General features: G+C 47.0%; 2 protein-coding genes across 3 annotated transcripts in view; one reads left to right on the top strand and one right to left on the bottom strand.

Moving 5' to 3' along the window:
• Nucleotides 1–15,902, bottom strand: part of Wdr93 (WD repeat domain 93) — a 41,682-nt gene extending 25,780 nt beyond the window's left edge. The window contains exons 1-5 of the mRNA XM_052178299.1: nucleotides 15,839–15,902; nucleotides 8,362–8,699; nucleotides 7,622–7,814; nucleotides 7,270–7,334; nucleotides 2,112–2,190 (exon numbers count right to left, since the gene is read on the bottom strand). Of these exons, the coding sequence (XP_052034259.1) occupies nucleotides 2,112–2,190; nucleotides 7,270–7,334; nucleotides 7,622–7,814; nucleotides 8,362–8,661 (637 nt within the window). The 5' untranslated portion in view covers nucleotides 8,662–8,699; nucleotides 15,839–15,902. The remainder of the gene's footprint in view (nucleotides 1–2,111; nucleotides 2,191–7,269; nucleotides 7,335–7,621; nucleotides 7,815–8,361; nucleotides 8,700–15,838) is intronic.
• A 106-nt stretch (nucleotides 15,903–16,008) lies between these two features.
• On the top strand, nucleotides 16,009–22,633 carry Pex11a (peroxisomal biogenesis factor 11 alpha). 2 transcript variants are annotated; one of them, XM_052160190.1, is made up of 4 exons: nucleotides 16,009–16,166; nucleotides 16,472–16,676; nucleotides 18,244–18,359; nucleotides 20,605–22,633. In XM_052160190.1, exons 3-4 carry the CDS (start codon nucleotides 18,263–18,265, stop codon nucleotides 21,171–21,173), a joined length of 666 nt encoding a protein of 221 aa, XP_052016150.1. In that variant the 5' UTR covers nucleotides 16,009–16,166; nucleotides 16,472–16,676; nucleotides 18,244–18,262; the 3' UTR covers nucleotides 21,174–22,633. The 2 variants fall into 2 exon arrangements, with proteins under 2 accessions (XP_052016150.1, XP_052016144.1); XM_052160184.1 differs by lacking the exon at nucleotides 16,472–16,676.
• The last annotated feature ends 148 nt before the right edge of the window (nucleotides 22,634–22,781 follow it).

Below are 22,781 nucleotides of genomic sequence, written 5' to 3' on the forward strand. Positions count from 1 at the left end.
CAGCGTTTGAGGTGGAGATCTATGGTGCCTCCTCTCATCACAAGACCAGGCTGAGCTCCTGGTCTGAATGTTGACCCAGGTGGGAAAGATTGCTCTCCCATGGAGTGGGACCCCACCCCAGTGTTCCACTAAACACATAGTCATATGGGTACCTTCATTTCACACATCTTGTCCAGGACCATGAGAGAACAGACACCATCGTTTGAAGCTACCCACACTGTGGGTCTCTGTTATGTTGGCCTGAGAACATGAATGTGTGAGTGTTTTGCCTACATGTATGTTTGTATGTTATGTGTGTGTGTGTGGTGCCTGCAGGGGCCAGAAGATGGTGTCAGTTCCCTTGGGACCAGAGTTAAATGTTGTTTCCATGGTTTCTAGCTGCCATATTGATGCTGGGAACGATCCCTGGGTCCTCGGGAAGAGCAGCCAGTGTTTCTAACTGCTGAGCCATGGTTCCAGCCCCTGACATGTTCTTTGATACAAAAAGCACTATAAAATCTCTAGCTTCCACAGACATTTAGTATGTAGGGATTCTTTGGGGGGAAAAAGTATAGCTCCAGAACTGTATAAAATATTTATATGTCTAAATGTGTAAAAGTTGAAAATCAAACTACCAAACATTTGAATAGAGTATGCTCTTTTGATACGGGGCGTAACTGCAGCTGGCCAGATGAGGAAACACGTGCTAAGATTGGTACATAAAACTTCAAGGAAAACTAAGGTACCTGTATCTTCTCAAAGTTGATCCCCAAAACATCTAATAACTACAAGAGTAGTTTTAACACATGTCTAGATAATCTTTGGTTCTCCTGCCTCTAGGAGACACCTGAGTTGCCTCCCTTGTTGTCTGGGCTTAGTGTCTTGCTCCTTACAGAGGATTAAAAGGGAAAAATTAAGCTAGGTATGGTAGTGTAGACCTGGAGTGACAACTACTCTGGAGTCTGAGGCAGGAGGATTGCTTGAGCACAGGGTTTTGGAGCCAGCCTGGAGGAACCTGTGATCTAAGCTAATTGCAGAAAAAGTGAGTCAACCCGGGACCATACAATTCTTGAGACAGTGCCTGGCCCTGGGCTAGCTCCCCACAAATCCTCGGCCTCGGGGAACCAAGAGAAAAATGACAAACTGAAGTGAAGAACATTCCAGGGCTATCTGGTTGGTTCTCCTGGGGAAAAGTCAGAGTAATGGAAACTAACGATGAAGAAATTGTCACCGGCTAGGTAGTGGTGGTGCATGCCCTTAATCCCAGCACATGGGAGGCAGAGGCAGGAGGATTTCTGAGCTCGAGGCCAGCCTGGTCTACAGAGTGAGTTCCAGGACAGCCAGGGCTACACAGAGAAACCCCATCTCAAACAAACAAACAAACAAACAAACAAACACACACACACCAACCCCCCCCAAAAAAGGAAGTTGTCACAGAAGTATACTAGAGTGACATATGACTCTGTGATACTGTATCCTTGCCTAAAGAGGAGAAAAAACAAAACAAAAACAAAAACAAAAACCAGAAAAATAGCAAGGAAGTGATGGGAAATCCCACCAACAGGGGCAGTATCACTATTCCTGGTTTAGTCTACACACACACACACACACACACACAATCAGGTTACATGCAGGTGTTAGTATAAGAGCTCAGAGGAGCTATGTATAGGTTTTGCCTCTCCTGTCTTTTTTTAAAGATGTCACTTATTTTCTGTGTATGGGCGTTTGCCTCTGTGCATGTCTGTATACCACCTGCAGACAGTGCCCAGGAAAGGTGGTTGGGTCCCCTGGAACTACAGTCACAGATAGTTGTGAGCTGCCACTCGGGTGCTGGGATCAAAACCTGGCCCTCTGGGTCAGTCAGAGCTCTTCACTCACAAGCCGTCTCTTCAGCCCTTGTTATTCTTTAAATAGAAAGTTACTCTTTTGTTGGTTTTTGGGTTTTGAGACAGGGTCTCGCTGTGTCCTCACACCCAGGACCCTTCTGGCTGCATCTCCCTGGAGCTAGGGTCACAGGTGTGCACCACCGCACGTGTCCAGATCTAATGTTATTTATAGATTACAGGTGTACAGTGACAGCTTGGACGAGACACACATCCGACCCCCCCCCTCCAGCTTTGGGGTGACCTTGCCTTGGAACAGGAAAGCCGCATAGTCCCCACTCTGCGAGACCTCCATCTTTATGCAGGTGCTTTGCTTGCTGGTATCATCCTGGAAAGAGAAGCCAACAGAGTGAGTGCTGCCTGCTAATGGCCGGGGCATAGGGCAGGGCTGGGACTCACACTAGGACAGGGGTCTGTCTTCCAGAAGCCTGTGATGGCAAGGCTGCACATCAGTTCATATCCCCAGCTTTGTCCAGGGATTGGACAAGCAGTGGAGTTCCTCGAAGGTCACGGAGTGCCGTCAGACCTGGCTTGCAAACCCTAAAGTCAAGGCTGTACTCAATTATTCAGCTGAGTCGAAGTAGGTTCTACACGACAGCGAAAACTGGTGCTTGTCTGGACTGTAGCAGAGCTGGGGCAGAACCCTGGAATAGAAGCTTTTCCAACTGGGGGCCAGCTGGGAGAGGCTGCGGGATGGGCATGCCACACCTGAGGAGCTAGAGACCCACTAACAACATGCCGTGGTAGACTAGTCATGCCGCTGAGACCCTATGATGGTTTGCATATGCTCAGCCCAAGGAGTGGCACTATTAGAAGGTGTAGCCCTGTTGGAGTAGGTGTGGCCTTATTGGAGTAGGTGTGACACTGAGGGTGTGGGCTTTAAGACTCTCATCCTAACTTCCTGGAAGTCAATATTCTGTTAGCAGCCTTCCTTCCCCCCACCACCACTTCCCTTCTCCCTCTTGCTCCAGCCCTGCTGACTCCAGTCCCCACTTGTCCCAGGCCCCTGTTAGCAGCCTTCAGATGAAGATGTAGAACTCTCAGCAACTCCTGCATGGACGCTGCCATATTCCTGCCTTGCTGATAATGGACTGACCCTCTGAACCTGTAATGCCAGCCCCAATTAAATGTTGTCCTTATAAAAGTTTACTTGGAGGACTGGAAAGATGGCTCAGTGGTTAAGAGCATTGACTGCTCTTCCAGAGGTCCTGAGTTCAAATCCCAGCAACCACATGGTGGCTCACAATCATCTGTAACAAGATCTGATACCCTCCTCTGGTGTCTGAAGACAGTTACAGTGTACTTACATATAATAAATAAATCTTTAAAAAAAAAGTTGACTTGGTCATGGTGTCTGTTCACATCAGTAAAACCCTAGCTAAGACAGTCCTTAACTTATTTAAAGAGCAAACAATTTTTATTTATATATCTTAATATCTATCAACGTACTAGAATAATTTTCTTCCTTCCTTCCTTCCTTTCTTCCTTTCTTTCTTTCTTTCTTTCTTTCTTTCTTTCTTTCTTTCTTTCTTTCTTTCTTTCTTTCTTTCTTTCTTTCTTTCTTTTTCTTTCTTTTTCTTTCCTCTGTGTAGCCCTGGCTATCCTGGAACTCACTCAGTAGACCAGACTGGCCTCAAACTCAAAAATCTGCCTGCCTCTGCCTCCCAAGTGCTTGGATTAAAGGCATGCGCCACCACTGCCCCAGTCACATAGATTTTCAAATACACAAAAACAAAGTGGTATAATGAGTCCCTGATGTGGCCATCATGATACTCCATCATGCTACAGCGTAGCTTCACTGTGACATGGAGATGCTCAGCTGTGGTGTCACAGTGCTGCACTGTGACATCACAATCCTCCATCCTAAAATCTTAATGCTGCTTGTTATGATACAAAGTATTATGCTGTCATAATACTACACTGTGCCACCACAATGCTTTGTGATGCTGCACTGTGACAAGACAGTGCTCTATTGTGTCATCAGAATGTTTCATTGTGACATCGCAGTGCTACATTGTGTCTTCAGGATGTTTGACTGTGGCATCACAATGCTTCACAGTATGACATCAATACTGCTGTGTGCTATCGTAATGGTCCACTATGACATCACAGTTTTGCATTTCAGCATCATAATTCTGCATTGTGCCATTATAATATTTAATTTTGTCACAGCATAGTCATGCCACAATGCTGTACTGTGACATCATAAACACCAATGTCACAAATATTGCCTCAAACTGACGTCACACTGCTTGATTGTGCTGTCACAATGTTGCCCTGGGCAATTTGCAATTGTGCCATCAAATGCATTTTTACACCATCACAGTGCATCATGGGACATCACTCACTGTTACTGTGCTGTAAGATCATAATGACACATTCTGACATCAATGAAGCATTCTGACATGACTATGCTGTAACAATACTGCATGTGAATTTACAACTGTGCCACCCATGCTGCACTGTGACATTACTGTGACATCACAGTTCCTTAATGACAACAAGTTCCCTTGTATCATCATGTTGTTGTGTTGTGGTATCACAATTTTAGTTGTGTTTATTACCTTCCAAATCCAATAAGTTGCTAATATTTAGTTAAGCCCAAATGATTCATTCCTAAACAGTAGCTAATAACTAGTCTGCTTTGAGTTTCCACAGTCTCCTCCTAGAGGGTATTAATGTCTGTCACAACTGGTTCAGATTACAATCAAAACAAAGCCCACCAGACCTGGTGGTACACACCTTTAACCCCAGCACTTTGAAGGCAGAGGCAGGCAGAGATCTACAAGTTCAAGGCTGGCCAGATTTACATAATGAGTCCCAAGCCAGTCAGGGAAGCAAAGAGAGACCCTGTGTCTTAGTTAGGGTGTCACTGCTGTGAAGAGAAACCATGACCAGCAACTCTTATAAAGGGCAACATTTAACTGGGGCTAGCTTACAGTTTCAGAGGATTAGTCCATTATCATCACAGCAGGAAACATGGCAACATGCAGGCAAGCAAGGTGCTGGAGGAGCCAGGAGTTCTACAGGCATCGGATCCACAGGCATCAGAAGGAAACTGTATGAAGCTTGAACGTAGGAGACCCTCCCCCACAGTGACACACTTCCTACAGAAAGGCCACACCTATGCCAACAAAGCCACATCTCCTAATTGTGCCACTATGGGCCAAGCATTCACACATAAGTCTGAATGAGGCTGTACACATTCAAACCACCACACCCTATCTTAAAAACCAAAACCAAACAAAAAACCCCCAAGTATAAGGGTCTGAAAAGATGCCTTAGCTTGCCATGCAAGCCTGAGGACCTGAGTGAGGACCTGAGTTTGAATCAGTATCGTTTATGTAAATTGTGTGTGTGTGGGGGGGGTGCTGGTGGGGATTGGGGGGAGGGGTGACGATAAACTGAGGTAGCATCACGCCTGCGATCCTAGTGCTGGGGAGGTGGAGAACGGAAGACCGTGAGCTTGCTTCCGCGGCTGCTCTAGTCAAATCAGCGAGCTACATACAGAGTGATAGTGCACCAGAACCCAAGGTGGAGAGTGATTGAGGCCTCCACACAGATACACACCCATCTGCACACACACACACACACACACACACACACACACACACACACACTGTCCACTTATTTCTTAAATATTAAATTAATTAACTAGTTCAGACAAGGTGTCTCTTCATAGTCTGGCCTTCCTGGAACTCACTATGGAAACCAGGTTAGCCCCAAACTCAGAGATCCACTTGCCTCTGCCTTCCAAGTCCTGGAATTAAAAGGGTACACACTATGCCTGGCTGAGTCTCCTAATGTATACTAGCTCCCCTCGTTTCCTTGCCTGGCACTTATTTGTTGAAGAAAATGGGAATTTTTGTTATCATATTCTGGCTCGTGCTGACAAAGCTGCCCCTGCCTCAGCCTCTGCAGTGCTGGGGTTACAGTGTAGACCACGATGCCCTGCTCCACTGAAAGTATTTTTATAAGATAAACTGCAAGTGAAAACCTGCAATTACTACTAATTAATAAAAAATACTGAGACATACAGTCCTTTCTGAATCCTATGGTGGAGAGAACAATTCCTGAAAGAGGTCCTCAGACTGTCACATTTATGCAGTGACCAACACACACACACACACACACACACACACACACACACACGCAAATCAATTCCTGTTATTTTCCATTCCATAACTAAATAATGTGTGTATCTTTAAGAGTATACGCCTAGCTGGGGTGGGGGTGATGGGGGGGAGTGGGGGGTGGCGCACGACTTTAATCCCAGCACTTGGGAGGCAGAGGCAGGTGGATTTCTGAGTTCAAGGCCAGCCTGGTCTACAGAGTGAGCTCCAGGACAGCCAAGGCTACACAGAGAAACCCTGTCTTGAAAAAACCAAATCCAAAAAAAAAAAAAAAAAGAGTATCCGCCTGTGGTGAGTGCCCAGGGAGGCCGGAAGAAGGTGTCAGGCGCCGCCGGAGCTGGCGTTGCAGGCAGCTATGAGCCGCCAGATGTGGGCACTGGAAAGAGCAGCAGGCACTCTGCTGGCTAAGCCATCTTTCCAGTCCCTGATTTGCCTTCTTCAACCCCTGCTGTGCCCTGAGCATTTTTATGGTCCAGTTCGGAGGTTCTGGAAAGCACTGGCATGCCATCACTTCCCTTAGTGGGAGATGGTGACGTGCCCTGTCATACATGTCCTCAGACAAAGCTTTCGCTTAGTCTCACTGGCTGGTGTGAATCTCCAAGAGCTTCACAGAGCCTTGTGAGCATCGACTAACCGCTCAGCTCAGTTACCATGGCAGCCACCGGTTTCCACGCACGAATCTATGGCGATTGTAGAATAGTTAGAGTTTCTTTCTCTCTTTCTCTCTTTCTCTCTCTGTCTCTCTGTCTCTCTGTCTCTCACACTCTCTCTCACACTCTCTCTTTTGGCTTTTTGAGACAGGGTTTCTCTGTGTAGCCATGGCTGTCCTGGAACTCACTCTGTAGACCAGGCTGGCCTTGAACTCAAAAATCCACCTGCCTCTGCCTCCCAAGTGCTGGGATTAAAGGTGTGCGCCACCATTGCCCAGCAGAGTTTCATTGAAGTAATTTTAAAAGAGTGTGTGTGTGTATGTGTGTGTGAGAGAGGGGGGGGGAGGGAAAGAGAGAGAGAGAGAGAGAGAGAGAGAGAGAGAGGGAGGGAGGGAGGGAGGGAGGGAGAGGGAGAGAGAGAGAGAGAGAGAGAGAGAGAGAGAGATCACAGGGAAATGAACTGAGGTCATCGGGCTACCCCCTGAGCCATCCCAGCCCTGCTTGGTTTTAGTAAAGTTTTAATTCTCGGCGGCTTCATACATCTTGGATACGAGCTGTTTATCAGGAGTGTGCTCTGTGCCCGCTTGATGTTCTCCAGCTCCTGGGGAAGGGACGGGAACTCACCGTTTCATTGATGGCTTTGATGAGATAAAGACTGTCCTTACACAAGTAAAACAATCTAACAATACCTGAAACAGAAAAATAGAAGACTGTGAGACTGGAGAGCCGGGAAGCGCTGGGCGCAGCATCTGACTCCAAAGTTCCTGTCCTGCCTGCATTCTGCAGCCCTATGACCTATGTGCGAAATGTTAGACTAGGCCTGGCACATCCCTCTTGTGTGTAGATTATACTTATGACTACATGAGCAGAGAGAGCCCACCACACCTGACTTCACTTATACTTGCAAAAGAGATTAAACTGAATACCAGTCTATAGGTTCCTATAAATTAATCTAAAAACAAAGAAGAACAAATACCCATTTCATCCACAGGAACAATGAGCACGTCATTCCCCAAATCTGTGGCCCAGATGGAAATAACATCAACCTTAAACTTCTCCAAAACATATATTTTTTTGCAACTGTGCAGATTATAGATCGAGAATCCTTTGGGTCCTCCAATAAACAGATAGTCTTGGGAAACAGCCATACCACCAGGCATTTTGTCGAGCTGGCAAAACAAGCACAAAGAAAGTCAAAAATTATTTTCATTTGTCAGTGCTGTCAAGCAATTTGAACTAGATTTTCGGAGAGGAGTAGGGATCTTCCTAGACATATCACTGCCAAACATGTGCCTGTCGGAAATGCTGGCCCGGAGCACTTCACTTTGGGGGAAAGTAATCCGAGAAACAGAAGTAAGACTAGGTACACGTTCTGAGCATGAGCATAGCCACACATCCTGTGCTTTACCCAGCCTAGTGTCCTGTGGGAAGAACAACGGCTGAATCTCTGACAGTTCTCATTGCCACATGTGGAGGGGACCTAATACATTAATGATGTTTTTCAGTGCCAATACCATGACATAAGGGCCTTTGTGTAATCGTCAGCTAACCATAACACTCCATTTCCTGCAGGAAACTGCAGCATGCCCTACTGTCTCTCAAAAATGCACCTGTATTTCTGATGGAGAAGAATTTCTTCTTCCCTGAATCAGGCATTTTCATTAACATATAAGTGAAAACAAACCAAAACAAACAAACAGGCCCTCTTGTTCACACCCGGATTTCTGCAGACGGAGGGTAGGTGGTGGTCACGGTCCAGTTCTTCTCAACTTCCCGTAAAGATTCCCTCTCTTCAATAATTTCCCATGACTGGTCAAACAGATAGTTCACCAGCTTGTTAATCATTCGGTAAGGCTGAGGAAGGGAATCCAGTTCCTGATCCATGTCCTTGAAGACGAAGTCCTTTTCGTCATCCTTAGGCCAGTCTGCCTCAGTTGGAGATGGAATCTCCAGTGGTCCCTTGGAAAACACAGACAGCCTTGGCTTCTGAGCCTGACTTCCTTTAAAAGATGACATCGCAGCAGGTGGCACCGAGACCTTCTGGGAACTCAGAGCTGAGAAGCAAAGCAAGCAAAGAGACTTTGAGAAAAGGGTCAACAAGAAGCTAGCCTTCCCCAGCACAGTGTCCTAGGGCCCTTCTGCCTCAGGCTGGACTTCCTTACAGATCATGATTGCTACCACAGTCCTGGGATGGTCTTCACAGTCATAAGGTGGCCAAAAGGGCGGGTCACTAGGCTAACTTGAGAAGATGGGATTGGTGATAGAGAATTGGCATTTTGTTATCTTTCTTCACTTCCTGATAGGACAAGTAACTGTCTTCTGTTCCAAATGGAATCCACTTACAGCTGATATCTTTCCCTGGTTCTCTGCCTTGGCAAATGGCTCTGTTTGAGCCATTGAATCTCCAGGTTTCTCTTCTCTCAGGCCCAATCAGAGGCAGCTCAACATGTCCAATTTTTGTGGGACAACCTATTCCTTTGTCAATCTCATTGGTGTGATAGGCCCTGCCCCTGATTCCTCTGAAAGAGTCTACAGAAATGTCTGGGACATGGAAAGAATACTAATGACGGGGCCTGCAAAATCAGAATAATTAGATATTTCCAAAGTGTTTATAATTTAGCAGCTCTCCTCTACATATCTTTATAAAGTGCGAGCCCATAGGAAGGGAACAGATAATCTGTACTTCAGAAGCTTCAAAGGTGTGTACAATTCTTTGTAAAAGGGATGTTGTTGATTTCCTTGGTGCTAATCCTTCCCCCTAAACCCGCAACAGCAAGAGGAGCAGATCACATACTCAGGTAATTCCATGTGAACCTTCTCCTCACTTTAACTGGTTGAATAAAGACTAGAGCCTGTGATTGGGCAGTGGAAGGGAAAGTTAGGGCTGGAAGTTTTAGAACAGAGAGAGGGAGGAGGAAGAAGAGAGGATGAAATGGAGGGACAGAGAGAGAGGAAGATGGAGAAGAGGTGGTGGAAGATGGAGCAGAACCACGTGGCCTGGAGGAGCCACCAGTAGCAAGGGCTCGATCTCCTAGCTGGGGAACAGAGGAGGGTAGTGGTACATCTGCCCACTCTAGGCATGCGGCTTATAAATATTGTAACTGAGTTGTGTGTTCTTTGCACAGGCTTATTGGGGTTAAAGATTTACTAATACAAATCTGGCTGGTATTAAATATTAAGGCTGTCTGGTGTTTTCCGTTGTGATGATTTAGGTGGGCAAGAGAGAGGTCGAAACCATGGAGTGGTCATTGGTGGTCGGTGTAGCTGGGGCGGTCAGTCTGTGGAACAAGAGAGGTAGTACCAGGCGTTCTCTGGAAGGACGGGTTTGGGCTGCTTAGCAAGCCAGCTGAGGGAACCAGGGCCTGAGGGCCATTTTCGGCACTGGGCAGGGAGGGACAGGCGGCTACTGATTCTAGAGCCTAGCCAGAGCTAGCGTGGATTTTTAAAATTACATGCAACAAGGGGATTTCAAATGTCATCATTTTAATTACACGTTTCTATTTGTGTGTGCCATGGTGTATGTGTGGGATTCAGAGGACGCCTTAGGGAGTTGGCTATGTCCACCCACCATGTAAGTCCTAGAAATTTAACTCAGGTTGATGCAGGTGCCTTTGCCCAGTAAGCCATCTCACCAGCCACTGTCATAGTTTTAAAAAACCTTTAATGAGGACATTAGGAGGCATTTAATATGCTGAACCCAGGACAGTATGGTCTTATATTGTATCATGGTCGTAGTCTATGCAAGTCCTATAAGTATCCAGCTGCCATCATGGTCTTTCCCTACATGCTTGAGTACATATGTGATGCTCCCAATGCATGAGAGATGAGGTTGGTGTTGGGACAAGGACCACTCGAGGGCATTAGTGAGGACAGTAGCTGAGCTCACCCAGAGCAAGAAGTAATGTAGTTCCTTTAACTAGCCAGACTGGACAGTCTCGTACGTCACAAACAGTGGGGTAGAGCATTTAGAAGGATCTAGACTTGGTAGTGGGGAAATAAGCCCAAGATCGTGTGTTGTACCGTGTCACTCCCGTGGAAAGATGTGTTAAAGCACAGAAGACCACAGTGCCTTTGTGTAACTTAACGTCATCCCAGAACAAAGCTTAGGAACATTTACAGGAGCACGGAACAAAACAAAACAATCCAGCATCACTTCGCAAACACCACTGTGCGCTGTAGCAGCTTTCTGTCAGCCATGGTCAAACACCACCATGTTCTCCATCATCCAGGCTGATGGCCAGGGTTAGGGTCAGGGTTGCTGTTGAGAATAGAAAACAGTACAGAGCCCAGGAAAACGGTCTGACAGTACCTTATACAGCTGCATAGACACATACCATATCAACAGTCTACAAGTAAAAACAAAACTAAAAACCTGCTTGTAAATATTTATAACTTCATTTACAACCTCCAAATGTGGGAAGTAGAGGGGATGTTCTTCAGTGGATAAATGGGTACAAAGAACGAAGTCCCATGTGGTAACAGGGTGGGATGGCACTGTTGCCACATATGACATAAACTAATGTCCGAATCTTATTTAGAGTGAAAGAAACCAGTCTCCACACTTCAATACAGAGGGGGTTCACTTATGGAGTATTTGCAAAACTACCAAACAAGTAAGGAGACTAGCTCAGGAGCTGCCAGGGCTATAGGTAGGGGAGGGACAGCATGAGGGGTTGTGAGTTGGCAGTGGTCTTTCCTTTTTCTTTGGACCCTGAATGCCACAGTGCCAGCGAATTAGTCAACAGGTGTGTCGCTTACTGGCATGATGATGGCATGATTGTTATGAGATCACCATTTTTGGCTTCTGATTGGATCTATGGGATGGAGAACCATGGACCTGGCTGAAGACCTCTGGCTGGAGGGTCATGGGCCTTAGCAGACAACCACTACCCCTGTGAGTGCATATGTTGTCAAAATGCCACCCAAATATTTGTATTTATACTCATAGACTAACGCTGTCCTTAACCTTGCTCAAAACAAAACAAAAAGTTTCTCTTTGCAGTAAATTGTGGTTAATGCAAAGATTTGTGGCAGGTAAAGCGATGAGAACCAGTGGTTGCTCAATGCTCAGCCTTAAATGGTCCGCCCACATAGCCTCTGCTGCGGGAGGGAGGGTGAAAGGACGCCTCAGGCAGGAACAGGACAGGGCTGTGGCACCTGTGATCTCACAGCAAGACCTTAGACCTTAAGTCATGGAGGGGGGTCTCATGAGGCCCCACCACCTCACCCAGGGTGGTTGTGAGGTCACTGATGAGAGAGAGAAGAGTCCATTGTGTAGCCACAGGCTGGCAAGTTACTTGTGGTGGTGGTGGGTGGGGGGAGCCCTCATAGCTTCGCACCCATACTTACAGGAGTGACCCTAGTTATAAGTCACAGAACAAGACCAAATAAAAGACATGAAAGGGGAGGGGTGCCGGTAGGAGAAGGACTGTTGTGATTATTGTTATTCTTGGGGTTGCTACACCCCCTTGTTGTATTTAAATGTCTGCTAGGGATTTCTACCCAAATTCAGATCATATTGTTCCCAGGTAAAAGACACAGAAACCTGTAGGTTCACAGTAAGCTCAAAAGCACTCGCGCTGGGCAGACGTCACCCTCTGTGTGTTTTGTGGACTTCTCTGTGGGATCCCCAAGATATCACTTGCCATGTTCTGCCTGGGTGCGCCTACTCCATCAGGCCAGCCCTCACGGCCATGGGCCCCTGAGCCACCTACCCCACGGCCACTTCCTTCCTGGCTCTTCCTTAATCTCCTCGAGGTCCCTGCCTGGGAACCTTCGCTCTGCCTCCCTCTCTTCTGCCCAGCCCATCTTTAGTAACCAATCAGGGATAACTTGGGGAGCAAGGTTTATACAACAAAAGCTGGTGTACTGAGAATTCACTAGTCTCAGGGCGACCAGGTTTTGGGATACAGTGTTTAGCATCTGAATACACAGCAGCACCAGAACGGCCCCCTACTGAGGAGAGGTGGAGAACAAGAAGGGGGAGGGGTGAGTGTGACCAAGGTGTATTACATACATGTACGAATGGGATGAGTGTAACCAAGGTGTATTACATACATGTACGAATGGGATGAGTGTAACCAAGGTGTATTACATACATGTATGAAAGGTCAAAGAATAAACACTTTTTAAAACTGAGTTTGACAGCTTCTTAAAGAGTCAAACACAAGAGGAACAGAGCAGTGCTGGTGCATGCCCTCAATCCCAGATCTTGAGAGACAGAGGTAGGCAGATCTCTGAGTTCAAGGTCAGCCTGGTCTGCAGAGAGAGTTCCAGAAAAGCTAGGGCTACACAGAGAAAGAAACCTTGCCTCCAAAAGCCAAACCAAATGAACCAACCAAAGAAACAAAATTATACCTACACATAGGATGATGGTCTAGTCATTCCAATTCTAGGAGTGGAGATAAAACACTTGCAAACCTTATGCACAACGACTGCATTATTTCTAGGAGCACAAAGGGGAAATGATTACATGTTTGACCACTGGGCAAACAGATAAACTCTCACACTTAGGAAAATAAAATAATGCAGCCAGGATGGAACATGGTGTGGTAGTTTCTTACAAAGTAAAACCCTCTATATGGTTCAGCAATTACATTACTATGTATTTAAACAAACAAATAAACAAACAAACCAAAAGCCCTTAAGTTTCTTATGAAAATCTGTACTTACAGTCATCGTATCTACAATTGTTCCAAACCAGAGACCACTCAAGTGCACTTCAGTGGATCAATTGATAACTATAAAAATTACTTGAGTTGGAGAAATGGTTCAGAGGTTAAGAGCCTTCCAGAGGTCCTGAGTTCAATTCCCAGCAACCACATAGTGGCTTACAACCATCTGTAATGAGATCTGGTTGCCTCTTTTGGGACATGCCAGCAGAAGGCTGTATACATAATAAATAAATCTAAAAAAAAAAAAATTACCAAGTACTGACATGAATGAAGCTCGGGTACATTATGGTAAGTGAAAGAAATCAGAAAAAAAAAAACCACACACACACACAATATGGTTACATTTCTATGACATTGTTTAAAATGCAGGAATGCACTGAAAACAAGGGAAATAAATCTTGCACTTCAGTAGAGAAAAAAAAAGCACCCGTGTTTGTCTCTGTCATCGGGCAGATCTACCGCACTCATCTGTTTACTGTGGTTCCTGCCCGGTGAGCCAAGCAGGGCAATCTGTGCTTAGCTAGTCCTCAACAGATTCTTACCGCTATACAACCACACCCACAGGAACAACCCTGGCTAAACCTAGTATGTTACAAAGCAACCTTTCATCCCAAATGATATGGAAGTAGGGGTGGGGAGTTGGTGGGAGGAGAGGGGGTGGAGGGTTCAAGGACAAGGCTGGGCCACTGGGCTCTTAGAGAGGACTTCCCATTCTCTTTCTTCTGGAAAGAAGAACTACACAATCATAGAGTCAAGAGGATATCTTTACCTAAAACCTTATGTCCCTCTTCTAGTCGCGTCTATGGAAATCACTGCCCAAAGGACACCAGGATCTGCACCAGCCTTTCCCAGTTTCCCTAGAGGGGGAACCAGATGCTAACATGAGCACAGGTAGACCTAGATGTTCCTACAGCATAGCTGTCTGCAGAGATATGGGACAGATGTTGCATGTAGCTTGCAGTATCCACATGTTCCCCTCTTTCATCAATGTAGGGGGAGCAAGAAATCAGAAGAGAAGTGGGGAAGGGCTGGGAGTCCTTTTTCTCTATACTACTATATCCAGCTGTGTTTGTGGATATTTCAAGGAGCCTTAGAATTCTAAAAGTCAGCCTAGCTTTCTATGTTACTGTGAGAGTGTGTGTCAACCCAGGAACTAGAACACACCTCACCATTTGTTACTTGTTATACAATTTTCAAATAGAATCTACAGGCCTGCAAGTGTTAGGGCAGGGGGAATAAAGAAAATCAGGAGACCTGATTTCAGGGCCACAAGGAGCAAGCGTATAAACTTCCCTTCAAGGAGCAGCTCTTTCCAGGGGCTCTGGGCCGTCCCACTTGCTCTCTGACGCCCTGTTCCCACCCTTTCACTACCTCCATTGTAAAAAGCATGGCTTTCTCTTTTCCTCTTCTTCATCTCTCTATTCCGGGAAGCTACTGAGATTTACACTTTGTCTGCCCTGTTGTTTTTCTTTCAAACGCTCAGTACAACTGCCCTCCAGCTTCAATCTGAGTCTGTTCCTAAATTCTTTTACCGACCCACAATAGGGAGCCTTGCTGTCCCCAGTAATGAGATAGCGCATTAGGAAAGGGCGCCAGGCAAGGGAGGACCATGTGCTGTGTATCACTGTACAGTTGTTGCGGCCCAGGTCCCGGCAGGGATCAGGGCTCATAGCTCAGCAGGCTAGAGAGGCGTCACTGACGTGCCCTGGCTGACAGGCCTTCACATTAGACGGGAACTCATATGCTAGCCCATCCTTAGAAAAGCACCTTTGGGGGATCCCCTAAGAACGTAGGGTAACACGACTGAGGCTGTGTTTCAGCAGGATAATCCAAACCTAGCCATCAGAGTCATTGCTGGAATAACATTGTAAGGGATGGAGGTAAATAATGGGAGACCAGAGAAGCAAACAGAAAGACGGGAGGGGTAACGAGGGAGGAAAGGGGGAGCAAGGGCGAAAAGAAATTTTCTAAATAAGTGGGGCTCCGTCTTCAAGTTCTACAAAACCAATGATCAGCACTGCGATGTCACTGTGGTCTCCTTTGCCTGTACTTTGTTCTTGTGGAGCTTTTAGGATTTCCTCTGGAATCATTTGGTTTTCAATAATCTTAATAGAAGCTGGGCAGTGGTGGCACACGCCTTTGATCCCAGCACTTGGGAGGCAGAGGCAGGTGGATTTCTAAGTTTGAGGCCAGCCTGGTCTACAGAATGAGTTCTAGGACAGCCAGGGCTACACAGAGAAACTCTGTCTTGAAAAACCAAAATAATAATAATAATAAATAATAATAGAAAATTCTCCCACTTCACCCCACTCTCCTGCTAGAAACACACCCCAGGAACTGACTTAGCTCTGTTGCCTGCATCATAAGGCCTGACATTGAGGAAGGATGAGGCCTGCAGTCTCAGAAGACTTAGGGGTCCTCTGCCTGAGAAGACCAGTTAGCATTCCTGATGGGGTTCGTGAGTACCTAGGGACACCTGGAACCCTGAGGCAGGGGAGTGGTCCACTCAGTGCCTCTACCTGGAAACCGAGACGGGAGAAGGCCTCGAGAGCCGACCTTGTGAAGCTCAGCTCTGCTTGTGGCTTGGCGTCGCCTTAGTAACTACCACTTCCGATCCCAACCGGAACTCTAAAAATCAGCGCTTCCGAAGCTGTGCCCACCCCCGTGTGGGCGGAGAGACGTGGTCCCACCCACTCGGCGACTAATCTGATCCCGGCTGTCCCCCGGGACCCGCGACGTCCCAGAGGACCCACGAGTGAGCGGGTGCAACGCGTGGCCGTGGGTGGAAGCCATGGACGCCTTCATCCGAGTCGCCAACCAAAGCCAGGGTCGGGACCGACTTTTCAGGTGAGTCAGGTGCCGTCAGCCTCCGCCCCCGTCCCTTCAGGACCCGGTATTTCTTTTTCAAGAAATAGGTAATAGCCCGGGAAATCGAGGCACGAGGACGCGGCCAGCTCCCGCTGGAGCCCCTCCTCCCTGTAAACCCAGAGGGGCTGCGCGTGCCCGCCGCTCGGTGTCTCTGGATGTGACAGCGGCCCACGAGTGCTTATCTCCTAACTTTCCCCGGGAGAGGGAAACTCAGTCCCGGCGGCTCAACATCTTTCCTAGAGATTTCTTTTCCAGAAAAACTTTGGGTTTCTTTTGTACCTAAGGAAACACAACGCCTGTAGTTTGGAGCGCTGGTGAAGTCTTACTCTCGGAAAGGCAGATTTATCTTCTTTATCTTCATTTTGGTCCAGCCTGCGCCTTGGAGATATCTACTGTTAAAAAAAGCTGCGTTGTAAACTGTACACTGCACAATGGACATAGTGTTTGAACAATACCTCCAAAGCACGTGGTGTACTTTTGAAATCACCAGTGAGTGTTTAAAACTAATCCTACTTCATTTTTTTTTAAAGAGAAATTTGAATGCTGCTCGATGACATTTAATAGAAGGGAAAGGGGGTGTGTGAACCATAGGAGTTTTTATTTAACAACTCTTCTCTTCCAGTCCACCCTTCACTTAGCCTTGCTGCCTTTCTGTTTAACTTGGTAGATTCTCAGAATGGTTGAATATTATCCATGGTTCATTAAAAGTCAGCACATGTCATTTTAGTGTGCCCAGAATGTACCCTACACTGTCTTTGATTTAGGATATACGTATTCAGCAGAATTTTATTTCCCAACCCTTTTAAGGAGCTATAGAACCATGAGAAAACAAACAAACAAACCGGCGTTCCTAAAATAATACCCTGTTTTCAGCCACCACTGGACCAAGTCTGAGAGAGGAAGCTGTATGACACGAGCAGTGAGCCTCTGGCCAGAGAGTGGATTCTGTCTCCTGTTCTCCCTCTTTCCCTCTTTTTTTACTTTATTAAAAAAAAAAAAAAAAAAAAAAAACAGCTCATTGTGGAAAATGTACCACTCTGGGGAAGATTTATTTTTGTATTTTGAGAAAACTTACGGTGTAGCTCAGATTGCACCATAACCCTCTTCTCTTGGTCTTCTGGGTGCTGGAGTTGTAAACAGGAGCCACCAGCTCTGTGCCACAATTTTACGGAGAAGAATATTTAAATTGTGCAGGGATGCCAATGCAGTTTGCAATTCTAAGACAGTAGGGATCAACACCTACTGATTTTTGTTTGTTTGAACAGGGTCTCACTATATAACCCTGGCTGACCCAGAATTCTCTATGTAGACCAGGCTGGCCTTTACCTCAACAGAGATCTGTCTTCCTCTGCCTCCTGAGTGCTGGGAACAAAGGCATGCGCCACCACACCCGACCTGGCACCTACTTTATTAAGTAGGCTACAGATGCATTTGGATGTCTGTGATTCTAATTTATTTAGTATATTCATCACCGTGTTGTTGCCATCCTAGCTGGCATGATATTAATCAATTTACTGAATGCATTACTATGCAGGAGTGTATTTGGTCCTTAAGTTTTAAAAACTAAATGTTGAGACTGGACCCTTCACTTGGTTTTTGAGTTTGCTTCCTGTCGTAGAAGCAGTAGTTAGTCAGTTTAAACTATATGGCGGATTTTTGTTTGTTTTGAAAATCTGAAACCCATTCTTTGTAGGGGCGCATAGCATAGGTGAACCTTTGTGGAGCTGAAAGACATCTCTGTGCATCCTCTCACTTTGAGTCCATCCGTTTTTTCTGTGCCAGCAGAGGGCTTCGGGGAGCTGCACCCCACATAACCGTTGAGTCCTCTCCCCTAACCTTTGTGTCCCATTCCACGGCATGCTCACCCTTTGGCCCTCCTATGCAAGGCCTATTGCAGAATGCTGCTTTTGTAAGAGCCTCAGCCTGAGAAACCTTCCCAGAAGCTCCTCCTCAGCACCACGCTTCTCTTTGCTTTTTGATGTGTTTCTCCTTCCCTCCTTGAATCAGCCTTGATTTGGTTTGTAAACCACTCTCCTCGTTTGTTTTCCCATTTCAGAGCCACTCAACACGCATGCATGTTGCTTAGATATTTGTTAGAGTCTAAAGCTGGCAAAGAGGAGCTGGTGACGAAGCTCAAGAGCCTGGAGACCAGTGTGAGCACTGGCCGTAAATGTAAGTACCCGTCTCCCGAGGGGCGGTGGCTTCTGCCTTAGAGTCCTTAGCCTCAGACCCTGGAGTTTACAACATGCTTTCGAGGTCTTCATTTCCACTCACCAACTCTACAGTGAAGCTGACATCAGCCTTGCCTGGAGACCCCAAGAAGGTTGAATGGTCTGCTGTAGAGGATTCACAGATGTCTCCCTCTGTTTGAATTGGGCGCCACACCATATGCTCCTGCATAGTCATAGCCCATGGGGCACACAGTGTGTCCATTCACGTCATATTGTCATAGCCCAGTGGGCCCACAGTGTGCCAGCTCACACTGGTTCTCAGAATGTATTGGCAATGCCCATCATGAGCTTTGGTCTAGCATCAGTCCTTAAGTTCTTTGGAACAGGATAGCCATATCCTAGACCATATGCCTTTTCCTCCTCCTCCCTTGAGGGTTGGTGGAGGATCTAAATGAAGACATTTTCCCAGACTGTGTGCCAGGTAGCTTCGTGTGAAAGGCAAAGAGTGCAGGCAGGGGTTGTCGCTGATGAGCACACTGTCCTCCTCACCCTGGGAAACCCCATGCTTCTCAGAGCGACCGCCTGCCCGACTCCATTGTCTGATGAAGCGCAGATGTCTCAACAGTAGATCAGCAAATGTATCGGGATGAGGTGTAGAGCACCCCATATTGATAAGTTGTATTAAATACCTACTTCATAAAGGTGCATTCCTCAACTTTATGGGACAGGTAAAAATCACATGTTATAAATTATATTCAGTGCCAAATACGATGGCTGGGGCAGAGGGAAAAATATTCTGAAGGAGGTGAGGATTTAAGTTGTGGCTGGAGAAACAAGTCTTCTGAGGGGGAGGTTGCCCACAGCAGAGGCTCAGGCCTGGTGGAAGCCAAGTCTGCCCTTACAGCTCTCAAGGAAGATCGGCGCCAAACCGAAAAGCTAGTTTGGTAGAGAGACTTAACTAGTCAACAAGGGGGCGGGAAAAGGTTGGGTAAGATTTCTGGATGGCTTTGAAAGCCAGGATTTGAAATTCTGTCATAAATTCTCTAGACTGTCATTGCTGAGGTGTCCTTTGGAGTTTCACTGTCTTGAAAGTCCAGAAAGTACTTAACCCCATGCCATCCAGCCGGCTGGTGCAAGAGCTGGAACGAGAGCCTGAAACCCCAGTTTTGAAACAGCCGTTTCATATACTGGTCTGGGTTAGTGCGCGGTAAAATAATGTCAAGTGCTCCTCTGGGACTGTACGTGTTTGGAGAGCAGCTGCTTCTGGGCTGTTTCTAAGCCGAATGGCCCATCCCTGGGTGCCCCAGTCAATGCGTGGATGACCACTAATTGACTAATTGTTTGCTTACATAAGGACACATTACGGTGGTCGATTAATTCATTTAGGAGCACTACGTGACCATCCATCACCACAGACACTCAATCCGACGTTTCTCTTTGCTCTTCTCCCATAGGTGGGCTAGACGATAGACAGGCGATAGTGCTGCTTTGCCAAAGGTACCCTTCTGATGACGCCTTAGTCACCGTTCAGTTGCTGCAAAGAAACATGATCAAGCCAACTCTTATATAGGAAAGCATTTAACTGGAGGCTTGCTCACAGTTTCGGGGACTTAGTTCGTTATAACCATCGTGGCTGGGAGCATGGTGACAGGGATCCTGGTGGCAGGCAGGCATGGCTACTGGAGAAGCAGCTGAGAGCTGTGTCTTGGTGGGAGGTGGGGGACAAGGAAGAAAGGAGAAGAAGGGGTGATCTGGGGGGTGGACAACCGGACCTGGGCCTGGACTTTGGATTCTTTACTGCCCTGTTCCCTAGTGACTTCCTAATCCTAATCCTAACAAAGAGTTCTGCTCCCCGGTGGCTAATGGCCTATTGGAGGTGTGTGTGGAGGGTGGTCATTCTTACTTAAACCACCATAAATGGGAAATCAAATGTATAAGAGTGTTGAATCTGGAGGTCATGCTAACTACTCTTTTCCTTCTGAAGTATAGATGTTAGTACACATCCACGATTAACCTTGCCTGGAATATTCTGGAAATGAATGCTAATGCAGTCCTTGGAACGGGGGTGATAAGTCGTCAAGTCACTGTCTTTGGGCTTTGCAGGATCACTGTAGGGCTCCTTTCCTCCGCTAAGACTGAGCCTCAACTGATGTCAGCTGCTGTCTCCTCCATCCTTAGCTTATCACAGGACCTGTGCCTCCCACTAAGTACTAATAAAGTGTGGATTCTGTGGGTTCTTTCCACAGGGTTCAGACTAGGCAACGTGTTGCATGCCATCCAGGCAACAGAGCAGAGCATCCAAGCCTCTGACCTCGTGCCCCGCCTGTGCCTGACGCTAGCCAACCTGAGCCGCGTGGTGTACTACATCTGTGACACTGTCCTCTGGGCGAAAAGTGTGGGTCTCACCTCTGGAATCAATAGAGAGAAATGGCAAATGCGGGCAGCCCGCCACTACTACTACTTCCTCCTGCTGAGCCTGGTCCGGGATCTGTACGAAATCTTGCTGCAGATGGGACAGGTTGCACGTGACAGAGCAAAGAGAGAGAAATCCTCGCAGGAGCCCCCTAAGTACAGCGTGGCTAGTGAAGAAAGCCAGTGGCTCCAATCCCTCCTCCTCCTCCTGTTCCAGTCTCTCAGGCAACATCCTCCCCTGCTCCTGGACACCGTGAAGAACTTCTGTGACATCCTGATCCCTTTGAACCAGCTCGGGATCTACAGGTCCAATCTCGGCGTGGTCGGACTTGGAGGCCTCGTGTCCTCTTTGGCTGGTCTCGTCACTGTAGTGTATCCCCAGTTGAAACTGAAGGCCCGCTAGGGTGTCTGGAGGCTTTAAGGCGAGCAGTTCAGTGGAAACAGACATTTGTCTTTGTCTCTGTGACGTCTACTGTGCTTAATTTTTTTTAATCATGTGAGCATCTTACCAACCTGTGATGTGAGCAGAGGCAGGACCAACAATGGCGCATGCGGACTGACGCGGTTTAACTTCTTAACATTTTCCCTTCAGCTAACGAGACTGAGCATCTTTTATGTATGTAGTAAGAGTTTAGCGTATGCTGAACGAATCAAGGTGGAAAGGAAAGAAAGAATAAAGGACCCAAAGACACTAGAATTACGGATCCGGTGGCATGGGGCCTTGATTTGACGAGCACATCAGGGCTGGAGCCCAACGTTCCGAGCTCTGGTCAAGGCTTCCCCTTTCCCTTCCGCTGTTCTCCCCCATCCCCACAGATGTCAGCAGTGGGATGGAGGGGAGCTGGCTCAGAGCCTCTTAACCTGTTGGCCCCGGTCATTGCTGCAGCTGTGTCCTGACCATGTCCAGAAGTAGACTCAGAAAAACATCAGTACCTTTGTGGTGGAAGCTGTGTCCACAGGTAGAAGCCTCTCAGTCGAGCCATGAGTAAGCAGGAAAGCTGTGGGAGGGACCAGCGGTGAAAGTAGGCGGGAGGTCACCTCTGCCTATTATGTAATCCGGCACAGATAAGGGCCGTGAGAGTACAAAGCAAAGCCGACAGCACGGATTCATTCTGAGTCCTTTTCCAGAGTGATGCGCATGATCTCATGACCTTCAGCAGCATTTCCAGGCTCCAGAGCCCTTAGCCCCGTAACGCCCCACCCCCCCACCCCCACTCCCTCCACACCTCGCCCCCCTCCCCAGCCCTGGAACTTCAATTGATGGTTTCTGTTCCAGTCTATGAAATGCAAAGCAATCTCCACTCACCCAGGTTGGTTTAATTTAAAACTACATAACAGTTTGGACAATTCCTCCACAGTAATTTTTATCAAAATAAGAGAATTAAAATGTTTCTGTCTATGAATGTAGGAATGTCAGTTTTCTGTGACATATCCGATTTTTCTCAGGAAAACTGGGAGGGACGAGAAAGCGATAGAGCCCGTGGAGGGGACTCGGGGATGCCGAGTTAGTGCGTTTGCCAGTGGACCCTCTTCACGGGTCAGTCTTCCTGTCTGGAGCTTGGTTAGTTTAGGTGTGTGGAGTGGGAGACGCTGACCAGTAGGTGGCCTATACCTATAAAGCCGTGTATATTTAAGTGGAATGAGAACTGTGCACTAAGTAACTGCTTCCCATGAATGTGAAGAAGATTCTTGAAAAGTGGACTCAGGCCCTTGGCATTCTATTTTTAAAATGATAATTTGCTTTGAGAAGACTTTTGGGGGATTTTGAGAGAAATTAAAGTGGCTAAAACAAGACAAATACCAGTAAATGCCTATTTGTACAGTAATATTAATTATGTCTAATAAATTTCTAGATAAAGTTGACTCATGCATCTGCGTGTCTGAATCGGAGTCCGAGGGAGCTCAGGAGTGACAGGGTGCAGGCTGGGAGGAAGGCACAGGGACTGTGTCAAGGCTCTGGGCTGTGAGATTCCCTTGCAGAGCTGTCCAAATCATTCCTCCTAAGATGCTC

Source organism: Apodemus sylvaticus, chromosome 1 (assembly GCF_947179515.1).
Source record: "Apodemus sylvaticus chromosome 1, mApoSyl1.1, whole genome shotgun sequence".
In the NCBI taxonomy this organism is placed as follows: Eukaryota; Metazoa; Chordata; class Mammalia; order Rodentia; family Muridae; genus Apodemus; species Apodemus sylvaticus.

Coding starts and splice junctions, on each gene's coding strand:
- Pex11a (XM_052160184.1), top strand. CDS start 16,111: ATGGACGCCTTCATCCGAGTCGCCAACCAAAGCCAGGGTCGGGACCGA. Junction 16,167..18,243: donor GGTCGGGACCGACTTTTCAG/GTGAGTCAGGTG, acceptor TTCCCATTTCAG/AGCCACTCAACACGCATGCA. Junction 18,360..20,604: donor TGTGAGCACTGGCCGTAAAT/GTAAGTACCCGT, acceptor TTCTTTCCACAG/GGTTCAGACTAGGCAACGTG.